The 13524-nt window shown below is 41.5% G+C and overlaps 1 protein-coding gene across 4 annotated transcripts in view; it reads right to left on the reverse strand.

The window, feature by feature from the left end:
* The window catches only part of LOC132407639 (rab-like protein 6), a 103013-nt gene that overhangs the window by 57844 nt on the left and 31645 nt on the right, over positions 1-13524 (reverse strand). For 3 of the 4 annotated variants that reach the window (XM_059994427.1, XM_059994426.1, XM_059994428.1), the window contains exons 4-6: positions 10481-10533; positions 6465-6556; positions 2747-2887 (exon numbers count right to left, since the gene is read on the reverse strand). In XM_059994427.1, coding sequence (XP_059850410.1) covers positions 2747-2887; positions 6465-6556; positions 10481-10533 — 286 coding nt within the window. Of the gene's footprint in view, positions 1-360; positions 467-2746; positions 2888-6464; positions 6557-10480; positions 10534-13524 lie in introns of those variants that run through there. The other variant, XM_059994429.1, reaches the window with a different exon arrangement.

The following is a 13524-nucleotide window of genomic DNA, read 5'->3' on the forward strand; positions in this document are numbered from 1 at the left end:
TGCAACTATTAAATGATCAATAAAATCATCTAGCAATTCCACTGTTACTTCTGCCTTCATACAAAAACAGCTACAGTAAATCTGATACATTTAGAACAGGCAGCAAGAAGTTAAATGAATGAAGAGCTATGGTTAGTGCCAACAAGGTTTCTTTCCAATGGGAAAACAATAATATTGTGCCTTAAGAATTCATCATTGTGAATCAATCCATAAATCTTCATGACCCTTCAAGCTTCTAAGTCATACATTTACCTCATCAGATCTATCTTTAGACATCAGGACTTCACTGAACCACATTAGTCCACAATGAAGAATACTTCAGGCACCAATGTCTGTTAACCCCCCCCTTTCATCACTAACCTTGATGACACCAACCCATAGCTCTTTCCATGTACATTCTTGCTCTCTGCTCTGCATACATCTGGTTTATTACTGCTGCTACAGCCATGAAACTTGACTTGTACTTCTGTAACATAATTCATTAGAGTTAGGGTTAAGATTAGGTCAACAGTACTGATTAAAAATCTACACATACCATAAATCTGAAATAGGAACAGAAAATGCTGAAGCTATTCAACAGGTCATGCACTGGAAGTAAGAGAGGAACAGAAAGGGTAAAGTAAATGACTGACAGGATGTTGGGGGCAAGTTGTTGAAGTCACCTACTTGATAAACTAACGAGATTAAACAGAGGGAAAGAAAAACAAAGCAATATATTACAACTACGAAATGTAGGTCAAGAATGTGTTTTTGTTTTAGATTTCAGCATCTGTAATCTCTGTTGACTTCACCATATCACTGCTTGGCGTGGATCATTTCAGTTATAAGAAGAGAGAGAATAGGCTGAGCTTGCTTTCCTTTGGAGAAGCTGAGGGGAGACACAAGGTTCAAAGTAGGAAACCATACTGCAGAGCAGAGGCATGTAGAACAAGAGGGCTCAAGTTCAGGATAAGGGGTAGGAGGTTTACAAAGCATCTGAGAAAGGACTTATTTTTTTTACACTCAGAGAAAAGCTAGAACCTGGAACATACTGCCAACAGGAGTACTGAACAAATTGCACTTAAATGGATATTGAAAAGTGGTCAGAGAGTTATTTTCTTCTAAAGGTCATTTAGTTACATCTCCTACAAGCTGTTGTTCTGTATTGCACAAGGCAAACTTCCTAAGGCATATTGGAAGTCGAATTAACACTCACACCTCCATTGGTTTTATAACTAACTGTACTATAATTACTCAAAGCAAAACTAACTATTTCTCCCTGCAGCTTTGTTTCAATTCAAAAATAATTCAATTGACTGTACCTTTTCCCCACAGCGGTTATGGCTTATACGAGAACATCCTGTTAAGGTGACTGGAGGAAATTTACAGGATACGTCAGAGGTAGGTTCCCCCCCACCCCACACAGGGTGGTAAGTGCATGAAATGCACTGTTGGTGGTGGAGGCAGAGGCAGGTACATTAGGGACATTTAATAGGCTCTTAGGCACATGGATGAAAGAAAAATGGAGGGTATGTAGGAGGGAACGGTTAGATTGATCATGGAGCAGGTTAAAACAGCGACACATTGTGGGCCAGAGTTTGTAACATGCTGTACTGTTCTAGGTTTGCTCCCAGTTGTTCTACTATCAATTACCATGCCCTACTTCTAAAAAACTCCATTACTACACTGCTGCACCATAGACCTCCATCAATTTCATCTAATTCTATTACTTTGCTCTCTCCCTTTATCCTTGTATTGTTCCCAAACTAATTCCAATGCTCATCTTTGCCCATAACTTGAATTCAATCTAAACTAATACTTGCACATTCACTTCACGTAGACCTGAATCAGTCCCAAGGCAATCTAACTTTGTGCCCCCCCAAAGCCTTGAAGCATTCTGAAACAAACCAGAATGGCTTGTTCTGTCCATAGAGCCAGATTAATCCCAAAATCCTTCTCCACTGTTAACAGCCTTGAGGACCAATCACCAATTTCACATCCCTTCACAATGGTGATGTGGCGCTGACGTGTTCTGGGACTTAATTGCACCTTATTTTCTGTTGCTGTTTTAGCATCTATTTTTGCACCATTCAGCTGCTTTGTACTCGCCCCTGTTGCTATTGCTGTATTTATTATTACCATGTGTGCTCGTTACCAACTGAGCTTTGTGTGAACAAGGAATATCATTGCATAGAAACATAGAAAATAGGTGCAGGAGTAGGCTATTCGGCCCTTCGAGCCTGCACCGCCATTCAGTATGATCATGGCTGATCATCCAACTCAGAACCCTGTACCTGCCTTCTCTCCATACCCCCGATCCCTTTAGCCACAAGGGCCATATCTAACTTCCTCTTAAATATAGCCAATGAACCTTCCTCAACTGTTTCCTGTGGCAGAGAATTCCACAGATTCACCACTCACAGATTGCACCCTGGTGTATATGACAACAAACTAATCTAATCTCAGTGGTGCCTTCTCTCTGCATCAAAACTAACTTTACCCTCTGCCCCACTCCCTCTCCATAGAACAATCATCACTAATCCTATTAAGCTGGTGGCAAAACATCAGTATCATACATCAATACCACATCATAGCCTTGCAAAAGGAACAGCACAAGAAGGGGTCTTTGTGAGAGAAAGACAATGAAACAAAAGGGGATCCCTCTGACTTCCTCCACAATCTGAGCACACCCATTTTGCTTCCTTATCATCCATCAATGTGAAAGGAGTCCGAACCTCTTGCATTGCAAATCTGTCATTTGCTTTACCTGTTGATACTCTGAATGAGCTCCTTGACATCATCAGGAAGGATGACCCGGTGCTCTCCCATGTCACGGTGGTTCCCAAGGACACAGACTGGAATATGGTCAGGCACTTTGGGAAGTTCTTTCATGATATAACTGAAGGTCCTGCAGGGTAAAGAATCAATATATCATTTGCTCTTTTGTGTACAGTTTTATCGATTTATCGATGAAGTTCAGTGTAGTGGGTACAGTGCCAAAACTAATTATCCAGACCAAAACTAGAAAATGTATTCAAGATGAATGAAATGATCTCTTCACAACAACAAAAGCAGCCAGAGGCAAGAATGGAGCAGGAAAACACAGCCAAGGGGCATCTAGATGAAGGGGTCCCATTTACCACCACACACCTGGGCAGCTACATATCCATGGAGAAATTTGGTAGGTAGGGACAGAATAAAGTAACCTGACTCACTCTCTTCAAGAGCCACAGCTCCATGTTCACTTGGGAGGAATGCAGAGAGGACGGAGGCACAGAAAGGGGCCTTAATCCTCTTGGAGAAGGACAAAGTTAAGCCTTAATCCCTGTGGAAGGTCAAGGAGTACGTCACTCCTGGATCCTTTGGTTCTACCACACTTCTCAGTACCCTACTGCTCACTGTACAAGTCCTACCTTGGTTTGTCCATTCAAAGTGCAATATTTCACCCTTGTCTGCCATTTTTCAGCCCATTTCCCCAGCTGGTCCAGATCACACCGCAAGCTTTAATAGTCTTCCTCACAGTCCACTATGCCCCCAATCTTGGTGTCATATGCAAATCTGCTGCATCAGTTTACTACATCAACCAGGTCTTTGACATGAACAAAACAATAACAGGCTTATCCTTAGAACAAAAGAATATCAGCTATCCTCCAGTTCCCCACTGCAATTTCTGACAGCTGCCAGCAAGGTCCAAGGGAACACCTTGTCAGGCTCTGAAGACTTATCTGCCCTAATTTGCCACAAGACATCAAGCACCTCCTCTTTTATAATCCATGTATGCTCCATGACCTCACTGCTGTTTTGCCTCAATTCAATAGACTCCATCCATCTCCCAAATACACATACAATAAACCCATTTAAGATATCTTCCATCTCTTTTGGCTCCATGCATAGATGACTTCACGGTTCCTCAAGTAAACTGATTTTATCCCTTACTAGACTTTTGCTCCGAATATCTGTAGAAGCCCAAGCAATGTTGCACCTTCTTTTAGCCCTGATTTCCCTCGTGTTCTCTTGCATTTCCTATACTCCTGAAGCACCTTATTTGTTCCTTGCTGCCTATAACTGCCATGCACCTCATCCTTCTTAACTAAGGCCTCAATATCTCAAAAACCAAGTTTCCCTGAACCTGTTATCCTTGCCTTTTATACTGAAAGGAACATATACATTGTACTCTCAAAATTCCACTTATCATGCACACCCTTGGCAGAAAACAACCTATCTTCATCCACACTTGCCCAATCCTTTCTGATGCCATCAAAATTGGTCATTCTTCAATTTGGAATCTCAGTCTGAGGACCAGAACTATCCTTCTCCAGAGTTAACTTGAAATGAATTAACTTATAATTCACAGAGTAGAGCAGACCTAATTGGCCAAATGACCTAATTCTGCTTCTATGTCTTATGATCTAGATCCAAAGTGTTCCCCTACACGCAGACTTTCATTACCTGCCCTGCCCCTTCCCCTAATAAGAGATACAGTATCACACTCCCTCTAATTGGGACCTCTATACTGATTAAGGAAACATTCCTGAAAACATTTGACAAACTCTATCCCATTTAGTTCTCTTACACTCAGTATGGGAGTCCCAGTCAATGTGTGGAAGTAAAAATCACCTAATATCACAATGTTGTGTTTTTTGCAACAGTCTGCAATCTCTCTACAAAGTTACTCCTCAAAATCCTGCAGACTGTTGAATGTTTTATAATATAATCCCATTAACACGGTCATCCTTTTTTTAATCCTCTGTTCTACTCATACAGCCTCAGTAGACAAACCTTCCAGTCTGTCCTTGCTGAGCATTGCTGTGACATTTTCTGTGACTAGTTATATCACTACTCCCCCTTAAATACTATCCTCACCTCTTCATCACCCAAGTGATCTTGTAGAGGCAAGATTATGGGTTATTTAAAGAAAAAAACAGCTTGATCTTACAAAAAGTTAGGGCTGTGGAACCTGCGCAGAGAGACTCGAGACATAGGATCAAGGGAAACTTGGCTGTATGAATTCAGAATTGACTTGACCACAATGGGCTGAGCGTGCTGGTAGATGGAACGTATTCTGCCTCGAGGCCAGTAACTTGTGGTGCTCTGAGACTCCTACTTTTTGCGATTTTTATAAGTGGCTTGGATGAGGAAATGGAAGGATAGGCTGGTAGGTTTGCAGATGACATAAAGGTTCATAGTGTTGTTGATAGTGTAGAAGGTTGCCGTTAGGTTACAATGGAACACTGACAGGATGCAGGGCTGGGCAGAGGAGCTCAATCCAGAAAAGTGTGAAATGATTGAATTTGGAGGCAGAGTACAGGTTAGTGGCAGGATTCCTAGCAGCATGGACAAACAGTGAGATCTTGGGTTTCAAGTCCATACAGCTTTCAAGGTTGTCGCACAGCTGATAGGGTGGTTCACAAGGCATATGGTGAGTTAACCTTTATTAGCTGGGGGACTGAGGTCAACAGCCATGAGGTAATGTTGTAGATCTATAAAACTCCGGTTATATGGTTATATCATACTTGGGAGTATTGTGTTCAGTGCTGGTTGCCTCATTATCCGAAGGACATGCAAGCTCTAGAAAGAGTGCAGAGATTTACCAGGATGCTGCCTGGATTTGAGGACATGACTCATGAGGAAAGGTTGAGTGAGTTAAGGTTTTTTTTACTTTAGAGCAATGGAGGATATCTGTTTAAGGTGAGTTGAGGGAATTTTAGGGAAGATTAGTTGTTTTTAAACATAGAGAATGGTAAGTACCTAGAATGCACTGCTGGGTTGGTGACAGAAGCTGATACATTTACGAGGCACGTAGAAGTAAGAAAATAGAAAGTTATGGGCTGTGTCAGAGGGAAGGGTTAAACTGGTCATGGTTTATATAAGATGGCACAACATTGTGGGCTGAAGGGCCCATACTGTGCTCTACTTTTCTCTGTTCTATGAGACCTGGGCAGATCAGCCATGATCACATTGACCAGGGCAGGTCTGAGAGGCCAAGTGACAATTTTCTCATATTTTCACTCAAGATTACTTCATGCCTGCAGGGCACCATCCACACCCCAGGACAACTACACCCTCTACCACTGGGTGCCATAGCTGCAACTGTGAACAAGATGTACAACAGGAATTTGCCATAGTGTCAAAAGAATCTCCTAAAAACAGGAAAACTCTTCCAATGAGAGCACAGGCAGCAGGTGAATGGGCAGCTGTCTGACTCGCATGCTGTCCTGTGCTGGAAATGTAATCCATCCTTCAGCTTCATGGCAGTGACCTTTTGCATAGTAGTACCAAGGGAAATTATGATGAACTTTGTTCACCACATCCCACAGGAGAATAAATAAAAGGGCGACTCAGCAGAGATAATTCCCTTTTCATTAGTCACTTTTTAAAACTGCAACTTAAACCAAAGCTCCTAAAAGTTAGTGTTATGCAGAGTTCTACATTTACAGAATCACATACAAATGGGGATCTGGTGTAAAACACTGAAATAGTCTTACCATTGTTTGGTGATGTCAAACATCATTATAACGCCATTACAGTTCTTGTAGACATCGAGGAATTCTGCATCCAGAGCCATCTCTGCGTCCGTCTATCAAAGTAAAACAGGGAGAATTAATTTTTCTCACTGCAAACAACTGTTTGTGACAGCAGTGTGGCATCCTTGAACCTGGAAACGCAATAAACCTGCACCTCTTAATTGCATCTGGTACAGTGCTGGGCTCAGAACTAAATCAGAGAAATGCAACACAGAAAAATGTCCTTTGACACAGAGTCTGAGTCAACCATGAAGCATCTAATTAAACTATTCCCTCTGTTACCCCTATTCCCCTCACCTCCCAAATTCCACCAGTCAACTACACACCAGGGGTAATTTACAGAACAACCCACACATTGCTGGAAACCACAACACCTGGAGGAAACTTATGTGGTCACAGGTAGAACATGTAACCTCCATACCAACAGCACCAGAGATCAGGACTGAATCCAGGTTGTTGGAGCAGTACTGTGCCCCAGTGGGAGAACTCAAACAGCTGTGGCAACTCTTCACCTGTGAGTCTGTTGGGGTCATATAGTGTTTGGTGGTCCCGGTGTGGCACCTCATATATTGGCGAGACCCGGGCGTAGGCTGGGAGACATTTATCCGAGCACCTGCGGTCCATCCGCCAGAAAAAGTGGGATCTTCCAGTGGACACCCATTTTAATTCCACTTCCCATTCCGATATGTCTGTCCATGGCCTCCTCCACTGTCGTGATGAGGCCACACTTAGGTTGGAGGAAGAACACCTTGAATTCTGTTTAGGTAGCCTCCAACCTGATGGCAAAAACATCCATTTCTTGACCTTCTGACCCCACCCCCCACCCCCATCTGTCCTTCACCATTTCTCATCTCATTTTTCCTCTCTCACCTTAACTCTTTGCCCACCCATCGACTCCCTCTAGTGCTCCTTCCCCTTTTTCTTCGATGGCCTTCAGCCTCTTTCACCAATCAACTTCCAAGCTCTTAACTTCATCCCTCCCTCTTCAGGTTTCACTTACCACCTTGTGTTCCTCTCTCCCCTCCCTCCACCTTTTAAATCTACTCCTCAGCTTTTATTTTCCTCCAGTCCTGCAGAAGGCTTTCGGCCCAAAATGTCGACAATATTCTTTTCTATGGATGCTGCCTGGCCTGTTGAGGTCCTCCAACATTTTGTGTGTGTTGCTTGGATTTTCAGCATCTTCAGATTTTCTCTTGTTTGTGATTGGATCCCCAGAAGGAGGTGCTTTGAACAGGATACAAGGTGGCTTAATGAGAAACTGTTTCCTGTGCTGGCAGAACAGGTATAACCATAAAACTAAAGCTTTACTCTTCTGACTCCTCGGGAAACAATGGACTGTGGAAACACAGAACACTGCTCCAGGATGCTGGAGATTAATTACATTTAAAATTGGGATTGGTAGATCTTGGGAGAACACAAAGTGTGAAACAAGGCAGGTTCATGAAGCTAAAATCTCACTAAAAGGTAGAACAGCTAGAGGATAAAAATTGCTGAAAATCTAAAATAAAAAAAAACACATGGTCTGGCAACATTTAGGGAGAGAGAAACAGTGTAAATGTTTCAGGTCTAAGATCCTTCATCAGAACGAGTGCAAGATTTTAATGTGCAGGGAAGGAGAAGGTGGAGAGAAAGGAGAACTGTGATAAGGTGGAGTCGAAGAAATCCAGGTTATATAAATGATACTGAGACTACAAGGTAACAAATGCTTCCTAATCATATCCGATCTGTCTGGAAGAAATGTAGAGGGTGAGGAATGAGGGCAGAAGAGAAGAAAAATAAACAAACTACATCTTGATTTCAAGTACTTAAACACATACAAGGGATTAATCTTCTCTTTGGCTGTTCATAGATTTTCGATGATGATTGAGGCCTGGGCAAGGTTGTATGGAAGACTGGCAGTTGCCCATTAGTAGGCATTAACAGGGATTAATAGGTGTCTGATTAACACACAGTAGCTGAAGGAGCAATATCTTCCTTATGATATTGATTACGGCAACCTCGCCAACAAAGAAACCAGTTGCCGGCATCTTGTAGAAACCAAGGTCATAGTGACCTGTTGTCATTGCTCCCACACCTCAGGCAATCTGCATTACAGATACATTCAAAGTCAGAGCATGATGGACAAGGATAACTTATTACTCATTTACCTTCCTTGAGCGGAGCTTAAAGCCAAAAACTTGTTCCCCATGATAACTGATATTGACACATGACTAAGAAAGCCAGCTTACTAATTTAGTTCATCCACATAGAATGATCAAAAACTTCCAGCTGGTTGAGAAATATTTGTAAGTTTGCCCTTATTTTATTAGTGTTTAATAAAAGGTTGAAATGGTGAAGAACTTCCTGACATTTAACCTAATTTGCATCTGTATTTTGTTTCTCTGAACAACTTGGAAATTTATTTAGGCTTATTTACCTTATCAGTTCTCGCCCTAGCCTATTTGCACTATTACTCATGGCAGAGAAGCCCAACTGATTAATGTCAGCCAGGCTTCCTTTGCAATTTACTCGATGTGGGTGCAGTTGCTGGCATAGTTACAGGATCCGGAGCTGCAATATGCAGGGTATGGTACATCTGTGCAGCTTTTCCCTCTGCCCTCTTCTGAACATGGCTACAGCAGAGTGAAACACTTCTCCAAAAGCAATGGACTTTCACCCTGCTTTCCACTGATCTCGAGCTGGGCTTGAGTAAGCTTTAGCTGTCAGCCTCAGCCTGTGTGCTGCTCTGTCAAATTAGTGGGCTTAATACTCAAGAACTGCACTGGCACTCAAATATAGCGAATTCTATCTACTTCCTAACACTTCAAGTAAACACACGGTTCAAGTGTTTCTCCAGTGTCAGTGTGAAGACTGCTCGAGGATGGAAAAAGATGACCTCCGCACTTAAGATACAGGCTAACTTGATGAACCAGTGAAATGAAAAGGCTGCCAACTAATGTGAACACAAACTAACTGCAAGACTGGAGACTGATGCAGCCCACAGAACATTTCATTCATTGAAGCTTATCAATAGGTCATACTAGACAGATGCCATCATATCAGCTACCAATCCTGGATCACTGCAGTCATTAACTAAAATACTGCCTTTGAGCTTCAGTTCTGAGACAATGCACTGAACTGCTAACAAAATGGAAATGAAGTGCACAAGTATGCAATCGATGCATGTGATACCTCAGACATGCATATACACCTGGAGCCTCAGCGACTAATAACTGTAAATTAATGTACTTATGTTTATTTGGAAAGATTTATCAAGTGGCAGGACAACTTATGTAAATTTTGCACTGCAGCTTACATTAAATACAACTTCCAAGTGATAGCTGCTGACACCCTTGACGACAGAAAACAGAACCAACATCCCACTCCCCCACATTGTTCAGTAAAAGGTTGACCAAACTGAGGGCTTCACTTCCAACACATGGGAAGTATTACCCAGCTATTTTACATTTTCATATACAGACAGATTCAGGACCAAGTGAGATTCCAGGCCTCAACCTGAAACATCGACCATCCCTTTGCTTTTACAGACGCGACCCATACTGTTGAGTTTTCCAGTAGTTTGCTTTTTGCTCTAAATTCTAGTACCTGCAATCTCTTTCATCTTCTGTGATTCTGAGATGTCATTCCATCTCTATTTCCATAGAATGCTACTGAATAAACAGCAATCTTTGCTGCAATTTGAGAATGAAAGAAAATAACAATCAGAGCATAAGAGATGGGAAATGAAGTGGACTTCAGCGCCACCAATAGCTGAAAAATTACATTTCCAGGGGGGCATGGGCAGTTCACGTTTTAGATATGGCCATGAGAACCAGATACTGCAAAAAATTTGACAACAGGAAGATTTAGTGGAAAAGAAGTAGATGGAGAAACAATGTCTATAATACATTACAAGCAAGGAGTCTCTATGGAATGTTTTGACAACAATCAATGTCAAGGTCATACTGCAACGTAACTCCAAATACATCAAACATTACCTCTTGTGGGTCGTTCTCCAGTTTCAAGCCATCTCCTTTTCTTCGGCTTTTACCTGAACAAGGACAACAACTGGTTAATAAATTGTATGTCTTAATTTCCTTCCAAATATCTCACCAAACTATACGTCACATCAGTAGCAGTGGGAGGGATGAACGATGAGTGAACAGCCTGGAAACTTCAACTTGGCAAAGCAAAGTCCTCGGGGATCCTTTCCCATCTATTGCGTACTGAAATTACTTTGAATATTAAAGTTTTAGCTAGTTGCCATTGTTACATTTCTTAAATTGTTTTTAGAGTCTTTTGATGGGCCAGTTAAAAACATGTCAAACAGAAAGCAAGTGATGAAATTAGCTTTAACTGAGTCAAATATTTAAAATCAAATTGCTAGTCAAGTTGCAGAACAGAAACCTCTCTGGTGCACTAACATGATTTTTCGAGTTTCAAGATTCAGGATTGTTCAATGTTATTTCCAGTACACAGGTGTACAAGAGAACAAAATAATTGTTACTCCAGGTCCGATGCACCACATAAAAACACACTAAGATAAAGCACAAAATAACAAAGAAAAACACAATAAATAAAAATACACAAGTTATCTTGTATACATAGATTGATATATGGACATAAGGCGATGTTTGGTACAGGAATGTCTGTACCTTAGGTGACTGATAGGAGATGATACATTTTGGTGGAGGGGTTCTCGTAGGGTGGGGGTGTTGATCAGCCTTATTGATTGGGAAAACAATAGTTTTTGAGTTTGGTGGTCCTGTTGTGGATGCTCTCTGATGGGAGTGGGACAAGCAGTCCATGAGCACGGTGGGTGGGATCCTCCATGATATTTGCCCACCTTGATCCGGCAGCTTTCTGTATACACGTTCTTGGTGGCAGGTAGGCTGCTGCCAGTGATGTGCTGGGCAGTTCTGACTACCCACTGTAAAGCCTTCCTGTCTGCCGCAGTGCAGTTTCTGTACCATGCCGTGATGCAGTTTGTTAGGATGCTCTCTACTGCACATCTGTAGAATAACTTGAGTATAGATGTGCATAGTCCAGCTCTCTTCAGCCTCGGCAGAAAGTAAAGGCGTTGGTGAGCTTTCTTGATTACCTAGGATGTATTCTGGGATCATGAGAGGTTTTTCCAGATTGGCCCTATTATTAATAGGATTTTGATTTTTAAAAAAAATCAGGGAAGCTAGCTACCTTCAAAGACATATTTATAAACTTCTATTTGACCTGTAGAGTGATGTAAAACTAAAAATAGTTCCTTTTGTAGTCTCTGCCCAGAATAACTCAATATGATCATGTTCAATGATATTCCCTAAGTCCCCTAACATCAATATTGCCCAACGTGCCACCTGGGCCAGCCACAGTTGCAGGGTATCATATGGTGAGTGACCCATCTTTTGACACCATAGTCAAACATGACAGACCTGTGATTGAACACTCTCAACTTGCCCGGGAAAGTGCAACTCCAACAGCAACCCAGATAGTGGGGAAAAAAGGCACCAAAACACATCTTAGCAGTAACAATCATGATTCAGTTATGCTTAGCATTGTTAGGGAAAGGGATAAAGGTGAAATGTGCTAAAGGTGAAATGTGGTGAAGGTTCAGAACTGAGGTCTGAATGCAGGGATTTGACCAGACACACCGACAATGCCACCCACCATACTGTCTATCTCAAACAAAAACTGTTCTTCAGCATATTGTCCTTTGCTTCAGATCCATTAATTGGATCCAATAAGCTATATAGAGGCCAGTAGAGATTTATGATGTTGCTGTCATGATTCAAGGAACTGAATTATGGAGAATTGTTGATGCATTTGGGAAAATTTTCCCCCACTAGGACATAAGGGAATGAGGGACCTTTTTATAGAGATGATATCATGAGAGGCATAGACAGGGGTTAATACATACAGTCTTTCTTCCAGGATTGAGGAATCAAGAAAATAATTAGTCTTTTTCCACAGGGTTAGGTAGTCAAGAACTAGGTGGCTTTGATAAGGTGAGAAGGAAGAGATTTAATAGGAACCTGAAAGGTAAAGTTTTTACCCAGACAGTGGTCAGTACATGGAGAAAGTTGGTGCATTAACATTTAAAAAGGTATTTGGACAGGTCCATGGATAGGAAATGTTAAGCGGGATATAGGTCAAATGCAGGAAAATTGGACTAGCTTAGATAGCAATCTTGATTGGCGTTGTCCAGTTGGTCTCACGGATCCATTTCCGAGCTGTGTGACTGTCTGCAATAATAAAAAATAAGAGTGAAATAGCTAAAGTGGAGGTGTATGGTAGATAGCCAAAAAACTCAAAATTGTAGCAAGTCCACAGGAGTTTAGAAGAGTGAGATCTAAGTGGAAATTAAGGCTGCAAAGAAAAACATTGTGTTATTATCAAGGAAAAACAAAACCCAAGATGCTTCAAGACCTCAACAGAAGCCTGGTGTGCAGGTGGAAGGTATACATGTATCATTCCCAATTAACAATTCATGGAAAGGGAACTGATATGAACACCGATGTTACAAAGTATTAGAAATGACAAACACTGGAAGACACATTAAGCAGTCAAACAACTTTGAAAATGGATGAACTGGTAGGCACGGAAAATGTACTAAATAAGGGAGAAATCGTTTAGGTTATAACTAAGATTCTATTCATATTTGGCTACAAGAATGGCACTGGAGGGACATGTGTCACTGTCGTAAGTACATCTTGACAAACAGGAAGGGGTGCAGAGTACATCGTGGGAAAGTGTTTAATGGAAAATTACAAAGGAATTTCCTATTATTTGCAGTGTAAGTACTGCTTTTGTTCCCAAGCCTTACAACACATCAGCACAAATATCTGAAATAATCAAATATGACTTATTTGCAATCAAATCTTAAGATAATAAAATCATACAGAACGTACCCTTTCAGGGTATTTACCAAGTAAAAGGAAAATAAAATAGATTAGGTCAAGGTTAATGTAAAATGGGTGCTTGACAGTTGATGTGATCTCGGGACAGAAGGGTTTGCTTCCATGTTGTATCTCTCTCTGATATCCCTGAT

Source organism: Hypanus sabinus, chromosome 18 (genome assembly GCF_030144855.1).
Source record: "Hypanus sabinus isolate sHypSab1 chromosome 18, sHypSab1.hap1, whole genome shotgun sequence".
In the NCBI taxonomy this organism is placed as follows: domain Eukaryota; kingdom Metazoa; phylum Chordata; class Chondrichthyes; order Myliobatiformes; family Dasyatidae; genus Hypanus; species Hypanus sabinus.